The sequence below is a fragment of the Typopeltis vanoorti genome, chromosome 19 (assembly GCF_054136105.1).
Source record: "Typopeltis vanoorti isolate ZY-2024b chromosome 19, IOZ_Tvanoo_1.0, whole genome shotgun sequence".
In the NCBI taxonomy this organism is placed as follows: domain Eukaryota; kingdom Metazoa; phylum Arthropoda; class Arachnida; order Uropygi; family Thelyphonidae; genus Typopeltis; species Typopeltis vanoorti.
The window spans coordinates 59,363,361-59,382,186 of NC_143567.1; the positions used below are offsets into that span (position 1 = coordinate 59,363,361).

Consider the following 18,826-nt stretch of genomic DNA (forward strand, 5'->3'; position numbering starts at 1 on the left):
AGGTATATTGCACTTGCTGCATACTTCAGATTTAGGTGCTTCTCACCTAAGTCTTAATTCCCTTCCAAGGTCAAAAGATCCCCATGCGATAATATAGGGATTCCAGTAACTGATATGATCAGTTACTAATTCTTCTGATGTTATTATGTACTCCAAGATCCTATTTGCACATGATGCTTCAGATAACTATCATGAAGTTGCTCAAAAATTTTCTTACCATTGTTTCATTTTCCCAGTCAATTCACCCATTTTAAAATCCTCCAGTAATACTTTGCTTTGCCCTATTCCATTATCACTACTTCCTCACTACATTAATATTTAACATAATATAACCATTTAAATTTGAGGAAGTATGTAACAAAGGTTGCAAAATAAAATCTGACCACATTTTTGAGTAAACAATGTTTATTAAATGACCTCTGTGAAGTCATCTGAATGGAAATCTACATGAACCTTACGTACGATTACAAACAATCCTCAGTACAGCAAACACTACTATAACAAAATTCACTCATTACAACAACCTATCAAAAAGTTCTAATCAAGGCCTCATTGGTAGAATGCTATGAAAAGAAATGCACTATCATAAACTATCCAGTATAACAAACAATTCCTGTGTTTACTATGAGTGTGCTATAGTGAGAGTTGACTGTATCACACAAGAGAGTTTCTCCATCCCACAAAAAAAAAGGCAGTACTCTTCAGAACATAACCAAAAACAGAACAGTCTTTAAAAAAAAAAAAAAATATGCAGCCTACAACTTACTTTTTCAAATTCTGTTGGTTTGCCAAAATGGAAAGTTCTCGTAATATCGACAGTCCCATCTCTGTATGTTTAATAAAGAATAATAATATTAATAAGCTTGTCTGTCAATATTTATTTTTTAAGAAATTTATAATGTGCAAATTTGCAAATAAAATACACTTTATGAAATTTATTGCAATCAGAACTTACAAATATTGTCCTCCTGAATCAAGAAGATAAATGTTATTTGTATCAATAGTTCTATTGGTTCTAAAATCAGGTGAATAATGAATAACTGCTCCATTAGATCCTGAAGCTGAAATGGCTTGAAAGCTTTCTCCTTTGTAGAATTCTTGAGACCTAAATAAATCACATAAGATAATAAAAATTGTAATTCAAATATTTATATAATTTATTTCAAGATAAACAAACATGCAAAACCACTTGGTTCATTCCGCTGCAGCATCCTCTTCCTAATGCTACCATCATTAGCAAACTTCTGGGTTACCCTCACCACCTTTGCAATATGTCCTCTAAACTTCAAATTATTATTGGTTATTATCCCAAGATCGCTTACCTCCTCCACTTCCTCTCGTATAGATCCAGGAATAGAGTATGCAGCCTCCTGTTAAAAATTATAGTACTTTATCTCTCTCTCTCTCACATCCTATTTCGCTGAGCCTTTTTTTTGTTATTTTATTATACTATATTATTCAACTCTCACATACCCTATTTATCCTACCAACTGCATGATTATATTAAACTGTGTGGGATTTTCTTTTTTACTATAATAAGTGTATGTAGGTTTCCTTTGCTCCACAAACATAAATATCCAACTGATATTTAAAGACAGTCGCAGAGTAAAATAACAGTATATTAACATTTTATCTTTTTTGTTGGATAGATTATTCCAGATTTGTATCCTGGGACAGTGCACTGACTTCAGTACCAATATGTTATCTAAATAATGAAGCTCAATAATTTATTTTTTAAATATTTACTTTAATCATTAAATTATATACAAGAGATATTAATCACAATAAACATTTTTATAACCAATTTTAAAATTTAACATTAATGAACTCAAACAAATCTCTCTCATATGAGGCCTCACGAGCACCCTCTCTCATCGAGAGGGCACTCGTGAGGCAACAGTAGCGGCGGTGTGTAAGAAGAGCTCTGTATTCAGATAAGTTATTCTTGAAATAATCAATTGTATATGAGTGATTGTTTGAGTAAGAGCTGCTATAAAAGTTGTGCATTACTAGTATTATCAGTGTGTGGGATATTTTGCTTAAACTTAATTACAAATTCATTGTTTCTGGCCCTTAGAGTAGTAACTGGCAGAGGAAAAATGGTAGCAGCTTTGTCAGTGCATGACTTTAACTTAGACCTCAGTCGTTTCGCGAAGTTCGAGGCGTGCTACATGTATATTCTTTAGATTACATAGATGGCTTGTGGACATTTAGGGCTGATGGAAGGAGGGTATATGCAAAGGGTGAGCTAAACGAGGATTTGATGTATGCTAATATGAATTTGATGACAGAAAGTATTAGTAGTGGGAATGTCGCAGGAAGAACGAGTGCTTGTTCGAAAGAGAAGCATGGTGTGAAAGAAAGGCGAAAAATTGAAAAAGAAAACGAGTAATTTGAAAACCATAATGGATGGTAAAAAGAATGAAAGTGAGGCAAATGTGGTGGAAGGAAACAAAATTGAGAGAACGAAAGAAACCAGAAATAGCGTGACGAAAGGATCAAAAGTGGGAAAAACGGAAAGAACGAATGAAAGTGAAAGTTGGACGCATGGACCGAAAGTACAGAAACTCAAAAGGATGAATGAGAATGAAAGTGTGAAGCAGGAGTCGAGAGTGTGAAAATTAGAAAGATTGTATGATGGAGAGAATGTGACGCGAGATTCAAAAGTTGAATTGGATTGGATGAGGCAAGAGATGAAATGGATGCAGAGTAAAATTAAGAAAATTCAGGTGAAAATGATCAAAACAAATCAAGTAGGTATGAAAGAGTTAATGAAAGACGAGTGAGTGGCATTGTATGGCAACTCCATTATTAAAGGTGTGCTGGATAAGAGGATGCACAAGGTATGTTTTACAGGCGGTAAAATGAGTAGAGTGATTGAGGCATTGGATACGAGGAGGGAGCGAGCGTAGGAGTTGATGGTTTTAAAAGGTATGAATGACTTGACAGAGGACACGTCAGAATAGATATCAGAAGGCTGCTTAGACGAATAGTGTGACATAAAAGAGAATAGTGTGACAGGAAGGGTAGTAAGCATGTTGCCTAGGTATGACTGTGGTGAGATGAGGCGGAGAGCAAGGATTATGAATGGTATGTTGGCTGAAATGTGAGGAGAGAGGAGTACAATTTGTTAATGTGTGGAATGAGTTTGAAGCGATGGACTGCATTTGAGTGGTTACGGTGTGAGTCACTTGGAGAGACTGTTGATGGAAGGTAGAGAAGTGAGTATAGAGAATGAATCAGATCAAGTGGGAAGTGATGTGAAAGAGCAGGAGAGTACGACAAGAGAGATTGAAGAGGTGATTATGAATGAGGAAGTAAGTGGCATGGGTATGGAAAATGAGAGAATGGGTGTGCAAGATGAACAGGGAAATGGGGAGGCTCAGAGTGGACAGGGGTGCAAAGCATGAGAAAGGTGGATGCTCCAAGAGGATGTGAAAGCATGTGTAGACAGGAAAGGAATGGGATGACATGGGATCAAGAGGAAACAGTTGGAATTGAAGAGGGTTCTAAAATAAGCAGAAAGGGAAATGGCATCAGTTGAGCATAGAGAGATCACATCGAATGAGTCTTATCAATGGAACTAGCTGTAGATCCAGGAATGAGCTGTTGTGTTTATATACAAATGCTAGAAGTGTTAGAAACAAGGCAGATGAAATGGTTGCAATAACTGAGTCTGTTCACCCAAAAATTGTTGGAATAAGTGAGACATGGTTAGATCATCATCATCATGGGTATCAAGGATTCAGGCCTAGCATGGCCTGTTCCAGCCTTAGACGTCATTGTTGAATCGTTTAAGAGGACGCCCTGGTTTTCTTTTTCCTAATGGCTTGTACTTTAAGGCTTGTTTTGGTAATCTTTCTGTTTTCATTCTTTGACCATGTTCCATCCATTTATGTTTATATTTTTAAATTTTTTCTATTAGTGGTTCTTGGTTTAATTCTTTCATAATTTCTTCATTTCTTTTGTGATCAAATAGGGTATACTTTGCAGTTTTTCTCATAAACTTCATTTCTGCTGTTATTAATCTTTGTTTGTCTTTTTGAGATGGTTAGATGAGGACAACATTCTGACAGGAATAGAGATAGAAGGATATGATGTGTTTCGAGAGGACAGAAGGAATAAAAAGGGAGGGGGAGTGCTACTGATGATAGAAAAAGAGTTATGTCCATACAAAATAGAGATGCAAGAGGGAAATAGTGCCAATGGTTTTTGAGGCAGTATGTGAGATAGAGGTGAATGGAATGAAATACTTGGTTGGATGTTGTTATAGACCAGGAAATGTGGATGGTAGTGACTATGAAATGTATAATGAAATTAGCCAAGCAAATAAGAAAAGAGTGATCATAATGGGTGATTTTAATTATGACAATATAGACTGGAATGATGAGAGAGCAACTGGAAGTAAAGAAAATAAGTTTCTTGAGTTTTTGAGGGATAACTACCTCAGACAGTATGTACCAGAGGGCACACGAGGATTGAGGGTCTTGGATTTGGTCATCTCATCAGAGGATGTAATTATAAATGTAGTGTCAAATCATGACCATGAGGTGATTACCTGAGTGGTTGATAGAAGTGTGAGGACCTCTGCAAGAAAAGGGTATATGTGGAACTACAAGGGGGGGGGGGTGATTATGAAGAGCTCATGAGACAGCTTGCAAGTGTAGCATGGAATGAGGGAAAAGAGATCAATACAGCTTGCGGATTTTCAAAAACTACCTAGTAGATGCAATGTCTAAGTGTATTCCAAGGGTGAGAAGGTTAAATAATGTAGGTGTGAGATAGATGAATAAAGAGATTATGCATGCGATACAGAGAAAGAGGGCATTATGGAGGCAGCATAAGAGAAGTGGAAATAACCAATTCCATGAGGTCTACAAAGACCAGGCAAGGAGGGTGACTTGGTTGGTGTGAGTAGCTAAAGAGAGGTATGTAATGAAGCCAAAAAGAATCCTAAGGAGTTCTTTTGATATGTAGCCAGCAAAAGAAAGAATGATTATGGAAGGATGACACTGATTGGAGAAAATGGTATAAAGACAGCTGTGGCCGAATGTGTGGTGGAGATACTTAATGAGCAGTTCATAAAGATCTTTCAATCTTGTGAATATGACTTCATGGAGAGATTGAGAGTAATAGATGATGGGGAGGAGAGACTGACTGTAAGTGAGCAAGAGGTGTATAGGGAGTTGAGTAAACTATATGTAAATAAGGCTGTGGGACTTGATAATATATCACCACGTATTCTGAAGAAATGTGCCAGGGAGTTGACGCTGGCCTTCACATATTTTTTTAATACGAGTGTTGCACTGGGTCAAGTTCCTAAGGAGTGGAAGGAGAGCAAGATTGTGCCACTTTATAAAGGAGGTGATAGAACTAAAGCATCAAACTATAGGCCTATCTGTGTGTCAGATGTTACAGTTAAGTTGTTGGAGAAGCTTATGAGAACTAGGATTCAGAATTGGGTTAACAACAATGGCATTATCTTTGATGGACAGCATGGATTTGCTAAAGGGAGGTCATGTTTTAGTAATCTACTTACTTATTACAATAAGGTGACTGCTTCCATGGACAGAGGAGAAGGATGCACAGTAATATATACTTAGATTTCGCAAAGGCTTTTGATAGATTACCACATGATAAGTTGATAGACAAACTAGAGCAGATGGAGTTGGATATTAGATTGGTGCACTGGATTGGAGACTGGCTATCTGACTTGAATAAATTGAGTGATTGAGCACAGGAATGGGGATGCGAGTTCAATGTTGCAAAATGTAAGGTTTTAAAATTTGGAAAACAAAAATGGGATGCAGAATTTATGCTTGGTGAGGATATATTGTCAGAGGTGGAGGAAATAAGAGATCTGGGGGTGATAATGGATAAGGATCTGAAATTTAGGGGACACATAGCCAAAATCGGAACAAAACACATAAGCCTCTGGGAATGATGCAAAGGACGCTGACTTGTAGAAGTAGCGAGATTCTTGTTCCATTGTATAAGGCTTTCATTAGGCCACACATGGACTATTGTGCCCAGAATTGGTCACCTGGTTTACAGAAGGATGAAGAGATGTTGGAAAGGGTCCAGAGGCAACCGACTAAGGTAATTTCTAACTACTGGAATGTCGATTATGAGGAAAGATTGAGAAAATGCAACTTGCAGAGTCTGGTGGACAGGAGAAAGAGGGAAGATATGATAGAGACCTATAAGTTATTAAGGGGTTGTTATAGGATCAATGCTGGAGAGGTTCTACAGAAAATAGTGGGAGATCAAGGGAGAACCAGAGGTCATCCCTTAACTTCGTAAAGTAATTCTTGTCCAGTAAATTAAAGATATCAAGAATTTATATACTTGGTTTCCATTCTTTCATGCTTAAACAGTGATCAGAATACATTATGGAAAATTATGGAGCCAACTACCATGTTAGAGCAAAACTTTAGTTTAATATAAACCAAAATAAGCACTCAATGTTTCGACCTTCATATCAAGGTCATCATCTGGAGCATACACATATATACAGAGAAACAAGCTGCACTACAATCTACATGGTTTGCTAAAGTTACTGACAAACAGTTACAACAATTATTGGTGTGACCTCTGGTTATATATATATATATATAAAATAAATAAATAAAAATTTAAAAAAAATAAAAAACTATGATTATATATATAAATTTCAACCAATTGCAATAAAAGCTGAAAATTGCTTAAAGTCCTAAAGCATGCTAGAATTTGGATGGCACATATCCAGCTTACTTAGTATCTAGCATACTTTAGGACTTGAAGCAATTTTCAGCTTTTATTGGAAACTATTCAATACCAATTGGTTGAAATTTATATGTATAATCAAAGTTTTTTTTTTTTCAATTTATATATATAGAGTGTGTGTGTGTGTTATAAAGATACCAAGCTATTTTAAATATAAACCTGGTTTTTTACTCCATTTCCCAAATAAGCAGACAAGTCAGTCAAGTTTGTGCCTGCAAAGTGTTGCAAGTCTAGCTGACCCTGCAGGTAGTGCAAGTCAAGCTAACTCGTGGTAAAGGTAGAATAAGCTCTGATCACTATTCTTAATATTTACCCTTAATGCAAAGCACATCTCCTGGAGGAGATGTATGATGTTATGTATTAAAGGAAAGGGGGCCACTACCCAGACCGGTTTTGACCTTTATTGAGGTCTCATCAGTGGGAGCCAGGCTAAGAAATACTAATTCTTTCTTTTCAGGTTACACGGTGATCAGCACTCATATTTGTAAATTTAGGGACACAAAAACACACGTGTTGAACAGATTATTTTATTAATTACTAATAAAATAAAACTTGATGTTTCGACCCCTGTATCGAGGTCATCATCGGAAGAATACAAGTGTATATGGAACCAAGCTACATGCTCATGCCCTGTATATCGGTAAACTAAATCTACATAGTTAGTTAATCTTTTTCCCTTGCCTGACCTCTAGTGATAAAAAAAAATAAAAATAAAATAAAATAAATAAATAAATAAAAATATAACTACAATAAACTGCTAAAGTCCTCATGTATTAATAGTCTTCTGGATAGTTCTGATTGTTATAATATGATTTCTTTCAGTTGCTGTTGAATGTTACAAACACTTCACCAGGTTGTCTTCTTGTAGTGGGATTTTTCTATGGCTAGTTTAGGTTGTTATACAGATGGGTAGATGGGTCCTCCACATTCTTGAAATGGTTAGGCCATTATTTTTGTTGAGATTTGGGTTGTGTTTGAGCATTTCACATGACTCCTCTCGATATGATACACATATCGAGAGAGGCATACACCTCTCTCGATATGTGTATCATATCGAGAGAGTTGAAGATCCCTCCCCACCATACTGGCTGATAAAATAAGAATGGAAACATCGTGTATACTAAATTCAAACAAAAAACTAAGCACAAACTTAAACAATACCGAAAATCTAGCCGTTAAATCCTTAAAAAATAACCAAGACATTATAATCACGAAAGCAGATAAAGGTAATACTACTGTCCTTTTAGACCGTACAACATACATTGAAAAAATGAACCATTTAACATCAGACCACAACACCTACCAAATGGTAAACTACAACCCCACAAAATAACAAAAAGAAAACAACTGAATTAATCAAATCCGTCCACACATGGCCCGAAGAAACAACAAAAAAATTAATACCTCAGTATGCCCGTGCGCCCAGAATTTATGGCCTGTCAAAAATACACAAACCAGGCACACCGCTTCATCCGATTGTTGAAGGAATTGACAGCACAAATTATCACTTAGCCAAAAAATTAGCTGCTACACTCAAGGAATTGGTAGGTCAGTCCCCTTCCTACATAAAAAATACACAACATTTCATTAATAAAATTAAAAACATTACACTCAACGACCAAGATTTATTAGTCAGCTTCGACATAACTTCCCTTTTCACCAATGTCCCAATCAATGACACGATCTCGCTCCTACAGAACATATTTCCACATGACATCATGGCCTTCTTTGCCCACGTATTCCGCTCCGCATATTTCGTGTGGCAAAACAATTTTTACCTTCAAAAAGAAGGTACAGCCATGGGCTCACCACTTTCTCCCCCAATAGCTATTTTATATGGAAGACTTTGAGCAACGTGCTCTAGAGACAGCATGTCTAAAGCCCAAAATTTGGCTCAGATACGTCGACGATATTTTTGCCATTTGGTCCCACGGCCACGAAGCTCTAAATAATTTCCTTAGCCATCTAAACAAACAACACAAACGTATCCAATTCACAACTGAAATAGAAAAAAAACAACTCTCTTCCTTTCCTAGACACACTTGTCACACGTCTTCCTTCTGGCTGTCTCTCCTTCTCAGTTTACCGCAAACCTACACACACAGGCCAATACATACACAAAAATTCGTACCACCACCCAACACAAAAACTAGGTGTCATAAGCACCCTTAAACACAGAGCCCTAACTATTTGTTCTAATGAACAGGCTCTAAACCAGGAATATAAGATCATCAACCAAACATTTATCAAAAATGGATACAGTAAAAAAACTATTCATAAGATCCTCCATAAAGATACCAGTAAGAACACAAAAAGATTTCAAGAATGATATTGCCATTCTTTATGTTAGAGGCATTTCTGAAAAAATAGACAGAACACTTAACAAATACAACATTAAAACCATCTTTAAACCCCCAAATAAGTTAAGAAACCTACTCAGTTCTTCTAAAGATCCTCTTCCACACCTAGCCCACCCAGGGGTATACAAAATACAATGCACATGCAACATACCATACATAGGGGAAAACAGGGCGAACTATCCCAATCAGACAAGACGAACACAAACGACACATTAAATACCTCCATTTTGGTAAAACCGGCCTTTCTGACCACGCACTCCAAACATACTACAGAACTGATTGGAGAAATACCAAGTCCCTACACCGCACCAAAACCTGGTTTGAGAGAAAAGTTAGAGTCATGTGAAATGCTCAAACACAACCCAAATCTCAATAAAAATGATGGCCTAACCATTTCAAGAATGTGGAGGACCCATCTACAACCTGTATAACAACCTAAACTAGCTATAGAAAAATCTCACTACAAGAAGACAACCTGGTGAAGTGTTTGTAACATTCAACAGCAAATGAAATAAATCATATTATAACAATCAGAAGTATCCAGAAGAATATTAATACGAGGACTATAGCAGTTTATTGTAGTTGTATTTATTTATTTATTTATATATATATATATATATATTTTTTTTTTTTATTTATTTATTTAATTTTATTTTTATTATTATTTTTTTTATCACTAGAGGTCAAGCAAGGGAAAAAGATTAACTATGTATTAGTTTACCGGTATACAGGGCATGAGCATGTAGCTTGGTTCCGTACACACTTGTATTCTTCCGATGATGACCTCAATACAGGAGTCGAAACGTCAAGTTTTATTTTACTAGTAATTAATAAAATAATCTGTTCAACACGTGTGTTTTTGTGTCCCTAAATTTACAAATATAAGAAATACTAAGTTTTAAGTAATACAGAGCTTTTAAATATTTTACCAAAACAAGTTACCATAAAGTGCTTTGACCTTATTAAATAAACATCTCAGGATGAGAGATAGATGTAGAGAGTTTTTTAACTTCGGTATAATATATGTTAAAGATACCAAGCTATTTTAAATATAAACCTGGTTTTTTCATCCATTTCCCAAGTAAGCAAAGAGACAAGTCAGTCAAGTTTGCGCCTGCAAGTGTTGCAAGTCTAGCTGATCCTGCAGGTAGTGCAAGTCAAGGTAACTCGTGGTAAAGGTAGAATAAGCATCATCAAATTCCTGCCATGTGTCCACAAGGAGTGTACAGGATATGATAGTACTACATGAAAAAATTATATCATTATTAACTTCCTATCTACAATTTTCCTGCAAATCAGTCTGTTACTTGTTAAGACTTCAACATTATCAGATCTTATATTTCTATCGTCTAAGGCACTTTGTACCGTATCAATCCACCTATATCTTGGTATTCCTCTGGGTCGTTTTGCTGCCAACCTGGCAGAGAACACTTGTTTTGCTAATCTTTCCTAGAGCATTCTGTTTAGGTGACCATACCACCTGAGATTAGCTCTGCTAACACATTTCTGGATGCTGACAATGTCAAGTTCTTTCCTAATATCCTCGTTTTTAATATGATATTGCCATTGATGCCATCTGTTCACACCTATAATCTTACTCAGGACTCTCATATCTACGGCCTCTATGTCTTTGGTCAAGTGTTTTACTTCTGACCCAGCTCGCAGATCCATAAGTTAAAACTGGTTTGAACACTGTCTTGTATACAGCTAATTTAGTGTTCCGACTAATTTCTCTCTTATTCCATATGAATTTATTCAATTGACTTCCCACCATACCAGCTTTGCTGATTCTGTTGTCTATTTCTATATTTAATTTACCATCTTCAGTAAAAATCGTGCCTAAGTAGCTGAAGTGTTTTACTTGTTCCACAGGTTCTCCATTCACAACACAGTTGATATTTTCAATGATTCTGCCTATTTTCATTATCTTTGTCTTTTTATTGCTGACCTTCATACCATATCTATTACAACAGCTATTCAATTTAGTCAGAGAATCTTGCAGACTTGTAGGGGATTTATTTAGAAGTATAACATCATCCACATAAAGCAAAGAGCTGACATTAACATCTCCAATTTTGATATCATGTTTATATCAAAATTGGAGATGTTAATCTCCACTTTCCGTCATAATGTGATCCATATAGATAATGAATAACAGAGGGGATAATGTACATCCTTCTCTCACACCAGATTTAACATTAAACCATCTTCCTGTATTTTCTTCAAATCTAACTGCTGACTTACAACTCAAATAAAGACTAAGTATTGCTTGATATAATGCCCCATTGACACCATATAACTGCAGCATATTGAATAGCTTCTCTCTCTCTCTCTCTCTTGGCACCTTATCATATGCCTTTTCCAAATCGATAAAACTTAAATACAGATCTTTGTTATATTCCCATGCTTTCTCGACTATTTGTCGTAAAGTGAAGATCTGATCCTGACAGCCTCTGTTTGGCCTGAATCCAGCTTGTTCTTCACCAAGCTTTTCTTCCACAATTCTTCTCAACCGTTTCTCAAGTATACTTGCATAGATCTTGCCAGGAACACTCAGTAGGGAAATACCTCTGTAATTCTCACATTCAGTTTTATTTCCCTTTTTATATATGGGTATTATGAGAGCTCTACTCCAATCATCGGGAATTCGTCCCTCTGTCCAGGCTTTCTGAACTATGCAGTGCAGCCACTGTAAGACTTTTATACCACCATACTTCAGCATTTCTGGTCGAATATCATCTACTCCTGCTGCCTTTCCACATTTCAAGCCTTTGATGGCTTTTTCTACTTCAAGTATAGATATGTATTCCTGACTGCATGCCTGGTCAGTGTTTTTTACCACTGTACTGTCATCACTGCTTGTTTCATTTAGCAATTTCTCGAAGTAATTACTCCATACTTCAAGGATATCTTTTTCTCCAGTTTTCATGTCACCTTTATCATCTCTAACTCCTTTTACAGCACTCTTTCCTCCATTCCTAAGCTTCTTCAACATCCTCCAGAATATTTTGCCACTTTCTTGATATTTATTTTCTATATTCTTGCCAAAGTCCTCCATGACTTTTGTTTAGCTAGTTTTACACAGTGTTTAGCATTCTTGCATTTGTCTCTATATTCTCTAAGAGAACAAGCTGACTTATTTGACAGGAACTTTTGATATGCTTTCTTCTTTTCCTTCACTGCCTCTTTAACTTCCTGTGTCCACCAGGGAGTTCTGATTTTTTTATCCTTGCAGACAACCTTACCACATACCTCTCTGGCAGAATCAATGTTTTCTTCAGAGTTTGCCACTGAATCTCCAAGGTTTGATTCCTGTTCTCAAACTCTTTCATTTTTTCTTCAATAATCTGTGTGTATTTTAGTCTACAGTTTACATCTGAGAACTGCTGAACTTTTATTCGCTTTAAAACTTTCTTACATGTTATTCTTTTCAATATGAAATTCAATTTTATCCTGCTCAAGACTAAATAGTGATCACTTCCAATTTCAAATCCACTGTACACTCTGGTGTCCAGCACCAGGGAGAAAACATCACTAACAACAATAACATAGTCAATGAGACTTTTCTTATTCCTTGCCTCTTCTCTCCATGTGAATTTGTGCACATTTTTATGTTGGAACATGGTGTTAGTAATAACCAGTCCATGTCCTGAGCAGAAATCCAACAGATATTTGCCATTATTATTAGCTTTGCTCTTTTCTCCAAATTTTCCCAAAATATTTTTGTATGTCTCACAATCATTTCCTACTCTGCTATTTAGATCCCCAACAAGGACCAACTTTTCCTTTTTCATTGTGTCAGTTGCTTTTTCTAAAGCATCAAAAAATTCCTCCACTTCTACCTAGTAGAACCTTCTGTGGGACCATAGGCACAAATAAGTCTCATTGTCCAATTCCCCATTCTCATATATGCCCACATTACTTTACTTGAGACTGACTGCCATTCAAGAAGATTAGCCTCGTATTTTGTGTTGAATACTATGGCTACTCCTTCTTTTCCTTGATTGTCATTGCCAGAATATAACATTTTGTATTTATTGCTCAGAAAGATCTCACCAGTTTTTGTCTTTTTTGTTTCAGTCACCCATATTATGTCGATCTGGTACTTATCTAATTCCTCAGCTAGCTCCATTTCTTTGCCATTCAGGCTTCTTACGTTGATAGTACCGATCTTTAACTCTGGTGATGTTGAGTTGGGGTTTGTTTTCCGATTTTTTTCAGTAGCTGACTTTTCACTGTTTGCTCTGGTTCCATGGCGAAAACAAAGGGGGCTTTGTTTAACCGGGCGATGCCCCAGCTGGCATCAAAATTTTGTTGTCGTACCATCATTTTTTATTTTGGTTTAACCAATAAGAATACAATTTGGTCGGCTAAATCCCAAATTGCCAGCCCATCCTCGTTCGTTCAGTATCCAAGTAGATACCCAACAGGGTGCACCACGAGAAGGTGAGGATTGGACATTAGGTCAGAAGCCCTGGTCGGTTCTCCGCATTCCTTTAAAGGCTATGTGGAGGTCTCCTCTCAGTTATACAGCTTTGACCCTTAAGAACCCCAGGTAGAATAAGTTCTGATCACTATTCTTAATATTTACCCTTAATGCAAAGCTCATCTCGTGGAGGAGATGTATGATGCTATGTATTAAAGGCAAGGGGCCACTACCCAGACCGGTTTCGACCTTTATCGAATTACTTAAAACTTAGTATTTTTTATACCCAATAATACCCAGTATTATTGGGTATATGGAAGAAGATAAATGGAAGAAGAGGACAAGGAAGACAAAGAAAATCTTGGCTGGCAGATATCAGACAGTGGACTGGTATGAACTCTGAGAGACTGCTCAGAATAGCTGAGAATCGCTCAAAATTTGTCAAGTTGGTCGCCGACCTCCGATAGGAGATGGTACTCAAAGAAGAAGAAGAAGAATTATTGGGTATAAGAAATACCCAATTTTTACCCAGTATAGTATACTGGGTATATTCTTTCCAAGTATACCCAGTATACTGACTATACTGGGTATAGTCAGTATACCCAGTATACCCAAGATAAAAAAAACTCTCTACACCTATCTCTCATCCTGAGATTTTTATTTAATAAGGTCAAAGCACCTTATGGTAACTTGTTTTGGTAAAATATTTAAAAGCTCTGTATTACTTAAAACTTAGTATTTCTTAGCCTGGCTCCCACTGACGAGACCTCAATAAAGGTCGAAACTGGTCTGGGTAGTGGCCCCTTGCCTTTAATACATAGCATCATACATCCCTCCAGGAGATGTGCTCTGCATTAAGAGTAAATATTAAGAATAGTGATCAGCGCTTATTCTACCTTTACCACGAGTTAGCTTGACTTGCACTACCTGCAGGGTCAGCTAGACTTGCAACACTTGCAGGCACAAACTTGAATGACTTGAATGACTTGTCTGTTTGCTTACTTGGGAAATGGAGTAAAAAACCAGGTTTATATTTAAAATAGCTTGGTATCTTTAACATATATTATACCCAAGTTAAAAAACTCTCTACACACACACACACATATATATATATATATATAAACATGTTGCTCTCCAGTCCCATTCAATTTTGTAACCTAATAGATAATAATAATAATAATAATAGGATTCTAGCTTTGGTGTAGTAAAGGATTTTTGTTGTTTTTTTCACCAGAGGTCAGGCCAATAATTGTTGTAAAGGTTGGTCAGTAACTTTAGCAAACCATGTAGATTGTAGTGCAACTTGTTTCTTTGTATATATGTGTATGCTCCAGATGATGATCTTGATATGAAGGTCGAAACGTTGAGTGTTCATTTTGGTTTATATTAAACTAAAATTTTGCTCTAACACGGTAGTTGTCTCCATAATTTTGCATAATATATACTTGGTTTAATCCTTTGTCCAAGTGTGTAGGCAAACACAGTTTATGCCTGAAGTATTTTCAGGACTGGGGGCAATTCATATATAGAAGCTAATGACTTCACATCAATTTCCTTAATATCCCATAATGTATATAATTGCACATAATGTACATAATGTATACAATTTCTTCATATCTTTAATTTATAGTATAACCAAGTGGAAAATCTTCAAATAACTCTCTCTAATCCAGAGTATTTTAATAATAAGGTGTGACACCTTATTATTACATTCTCCTTTTGGTTACTCATATATGAAAATATGACTTCTGCATTACTTCAATGCAGAAGTATCATCTCTGGGTCTGGCTCCCACTGATGAAACCTCAATAAAGATCAAAACTGGTCTGGATAGTGACCCTTTCCATAATGCATAGTATTATACATATCTGCAAGGATATACGCTTTGCATTATGGGATACTAAGGCAAGTGATGTGAAGTCATTAGCTTTTATATACAAGTTGCTCCAGTCCTGAAAATACTTCAGGTGCAAACTGTATTTGCTTACACGTGGACAAAGGATTAAACCGAGTGTATAATTTCTTGGTATCTTTAATTTATAGTATAATCAAGGTGAAAAATTTCCAACAACTATCTTGTCCAGCTCTGTTCTCATGCATGCTTCTTCACCTTCTCGTTTCTGAGCAATTTTCTTTCCTTTCCTGCTGCATTCTTCCTTTTTTGTCTTACTGATGACAGCTCTTATACAAAATTTTCCACAGAATTATATGCATGTCCAATCACAAGATTCACAGTCAAACAAATCACACACATATATGCCATTATTATAATTCTTACATCATAAGACAGTTTGAATAATACAGAGTACATAATTAGCATACTGAATAACTTAACATAACAGAAAACGTATTTCTCATAAATAATAATTTCTCACCAAACAAAATCTTGTAAAAGCAAACATATTAAACAAGACATGCGAGATTTTACATTATCACTAATGGAGCCCAAATTTCAAGATCTTACATTACGTTGCATTAAACGGATATCCCCATTCATTTGCCCGTCTATTCAGCTTATTTAAATCCTATCACATCAATACTATTGCTAACAACCCTTCCAAGCTTCACATCATCTACAAATAACTGAATATCTCCCTGCAACACAGTGAAAATATACTGTCATAAAGTTTAAAAAAGCAAAGATCCCAGTAATGATCCCTATGGAATGCCACTTATGATCTTCCTTTTCCTAGATACCCCCCACCCCCACCATACACAACTCTGATATCTATCAAACAGCAAATTTCCAATCCAATTCACTAACCTGATATCTAATCTCATGTATAGCAAATTAAAAATCAACTTATCATGTGGCACCCTATCCAAAAAAATGGGGGTATATATCTTTTCCTCATCAACCACCATATTTATCGCTTTATTATAAAAGGAAAGCAAATTACTGAAACAAAAGAGTCCCTCAACAAATCCATGCTGATCATTACAGATAATATTAACCTCATCTGCCTAATTCTGTATACAATCTCTCGCTAATATCTCCAAATCGTACAAACTGCTCTATAATCTGATGCATTCCATCACCACCACCATTGTGCAATGGCACAATCTTGCCCTTCTTCCACTCACTCCAGTAGCTAGAATTTCAGTGAATATAATAAATTTAGTTTAATCCTTTATCCAAGTGTAAGTAAACAAAGTTTGCACCTGAAAATATCTTCAGGATTGAGGTAAGGTAGTGCAACACCAGGCAACTCTGAGCACAGGTGCACCAATCTCTCATCACTCTTTGTCTCAGTATCTCCCATAATGCAAAGCACATCTCCTTGCAGACATGTGTACTGCTATGCATTAAGGGAAGGGCCACTACCCAGACCAGTTTCAACCTTTATTGAGGTCTCGTCAATGGGAGGCAGACCCAAACGTGGAAATACTAAGGCAGAAGCAATAGGAGAGGTCATATTTACCTATAGGAGTTGCCAACAGGTGTACCACCTTATTATATGTCATATAATAAGAGGTCATATTTAAGATGTACTGCCTTAAATATGACCTCTCCTATTGTTTCTGCCTTAGTATCTGCATGTTTGGGTCTGCCTCCCACTGACGAGACCTCAATAAAGGTTGAAACCGGTCTGGGTAGTGGCCATTCCCTTAATGCATAGCAGTATACATGTCGGCAAGGAGACGTGCTTTGCATTATGGGAGATACTGAGACAAGGAGTGATGAGAGATTGGTGCACCTTTGCTCAGTTGCCTGGTGTTGCACTACCTTATCCCAGTCCTGAAGATATTTTCAGGTGCAAACTTTGTTTGCTTACACTTGGATAAAGGATTAAACTAAATTTATTATAGTCTAACCAAGTGAAAAATAAACTTCCAATTTCAGTGAACAGTCAAGTAAGTAGTTCCTTAGCACATTCTCTTAAAACATGAGGTGATATCCCATTCAATCTCACTGCATTATTGACCTTCACAATACCTAGTATTTGGTATACATTCTTCTCATGCATTTCTAAACCTTTAACCCCTCTCATCCTTCCAGGAATAAAACCTGCTTTAGAGAATGAAATTCCCTAATAAAGTGATCATTTACAGCTCCACTATGTCATCTACATTGATCACTCAATCCCCTTTTCCATTTAATAGGATTATTCACTTTACAATCATTTCTCCTCCTACTGGCCACATAATGAAAGAATTATTCCTTAGGATTTTCCTTAGACTGTAGTGCTAATCTTTTCTCATATTCCATTTTTGTCTTCCATACTATATTATTCACTTTTCTGGCTTAAATCTTATATTTCTCATCCAGCTCTTTCTTTATACTTTTTCCATAACCTCTTTTTCATCTGAAGTTCCTGTTTGATTTTATTAGTCATCCAATTTTATCTTTTTTTCACTCGAGGAATGCAATTTACCAATGCTGTCAATAAATTTCTTCCATCTATAGAACTGTCCCTCAGTGACTTCTAAGATTATTACAGCTACCTACATTATAATTCCACCTAAATTCCTTTCTCCTTGATATTTCTTCATGTCTATTTAGCCTCCAAGTCAAGACTGCAGAGTCACCAATGCGGATGGGGGAAGACTATGATGTCTCAGTTTCAATTAGATCTGCTGATGCAAGGACCTAATCCCAGATTGTTGATCCTTGTGTTCTCATTACTACATATTGCTAGGCATCTGTTCCTCGAGAATTCCAGAAATTCCATTCAATGGGAAACAGCATACAGCAATAAAGGAATTCAATTCCTTACTGCTGTATGCTGTTTCCTCTTCCCAATTTATATTATAGTTAAAATCTCCTGTAACAATCACTCTTTGCACTACTAAACTGACCTCCCTAAACATTTCCTGCTTCACCTTCTGTGTTTCCTGGTCTATATCAATTAAATATCTTATCCTGGCTGCCTCCACCTCACACTTTCAAAACTCTCAGTGCCACTTCCTTCCAAATTCAGCACTCTGAGAGGCTCAACTCAGCACTTATCATTAAGTAACACCCCACCAACCCATATGCCCTTCTTATCCTACCAAATGATGCTATATCAATGTAAAAATGAGATTATCAAAAAGCAAAAACCAATAATAAGCAACTAAAAAAAATAAATGAGATAGAAAAGTGAGTTCCTAGAACTTTCTCCTCTTCATTTTGTTTGTACTGGTTCACTGGGTTACCTTAACAATCTGTTATTTAATTCTTAAACTTCAGTCTTCTATTTATCAGTGCAAGTGAGTTTTTCATGTGATCCATGCCTTTCATCTGCTGTTCTTTAATATGATAATTGAGAGGTGGTTACAGGGTTGACACTGG

The 18,826-nt window shown here is 36.3% G+C and overlaps 1 protein-coding gene across 4 annotated transcripts in view; it reads right to left on the bottom strand.

Annotated features, from left to right (window-relative positions):
* Nucleotides 1-18,826, bottom strand: part of LOC150096152 (uncharacterized) — a 520,274-nt gene that overhangs the window by 186,767 nt on the left and 314,681 nt on the right. For all 4 annotated transcript variants that reach the window (XR_016549966.1, XM_090409454.1, XM_090409453.1 and 1 more), the window contains exons 13-14: nt 956-1,105; nt 767-827 (exon numbers count right to left, since the gene is read on the bottom strand). Coding sequence is in view for 3 of the 4 variants with exons in the window: in XM_090409454.1 (XP_090265580.1) it covers nt 767-827; nt 956-1,105 (211 nt within the window). In the remaining variant the exon portion in view is untranslated. The remainder of the gene's footprint in view (nt 1-766; nt 828-955; nt 1,106-18,826) is intronic.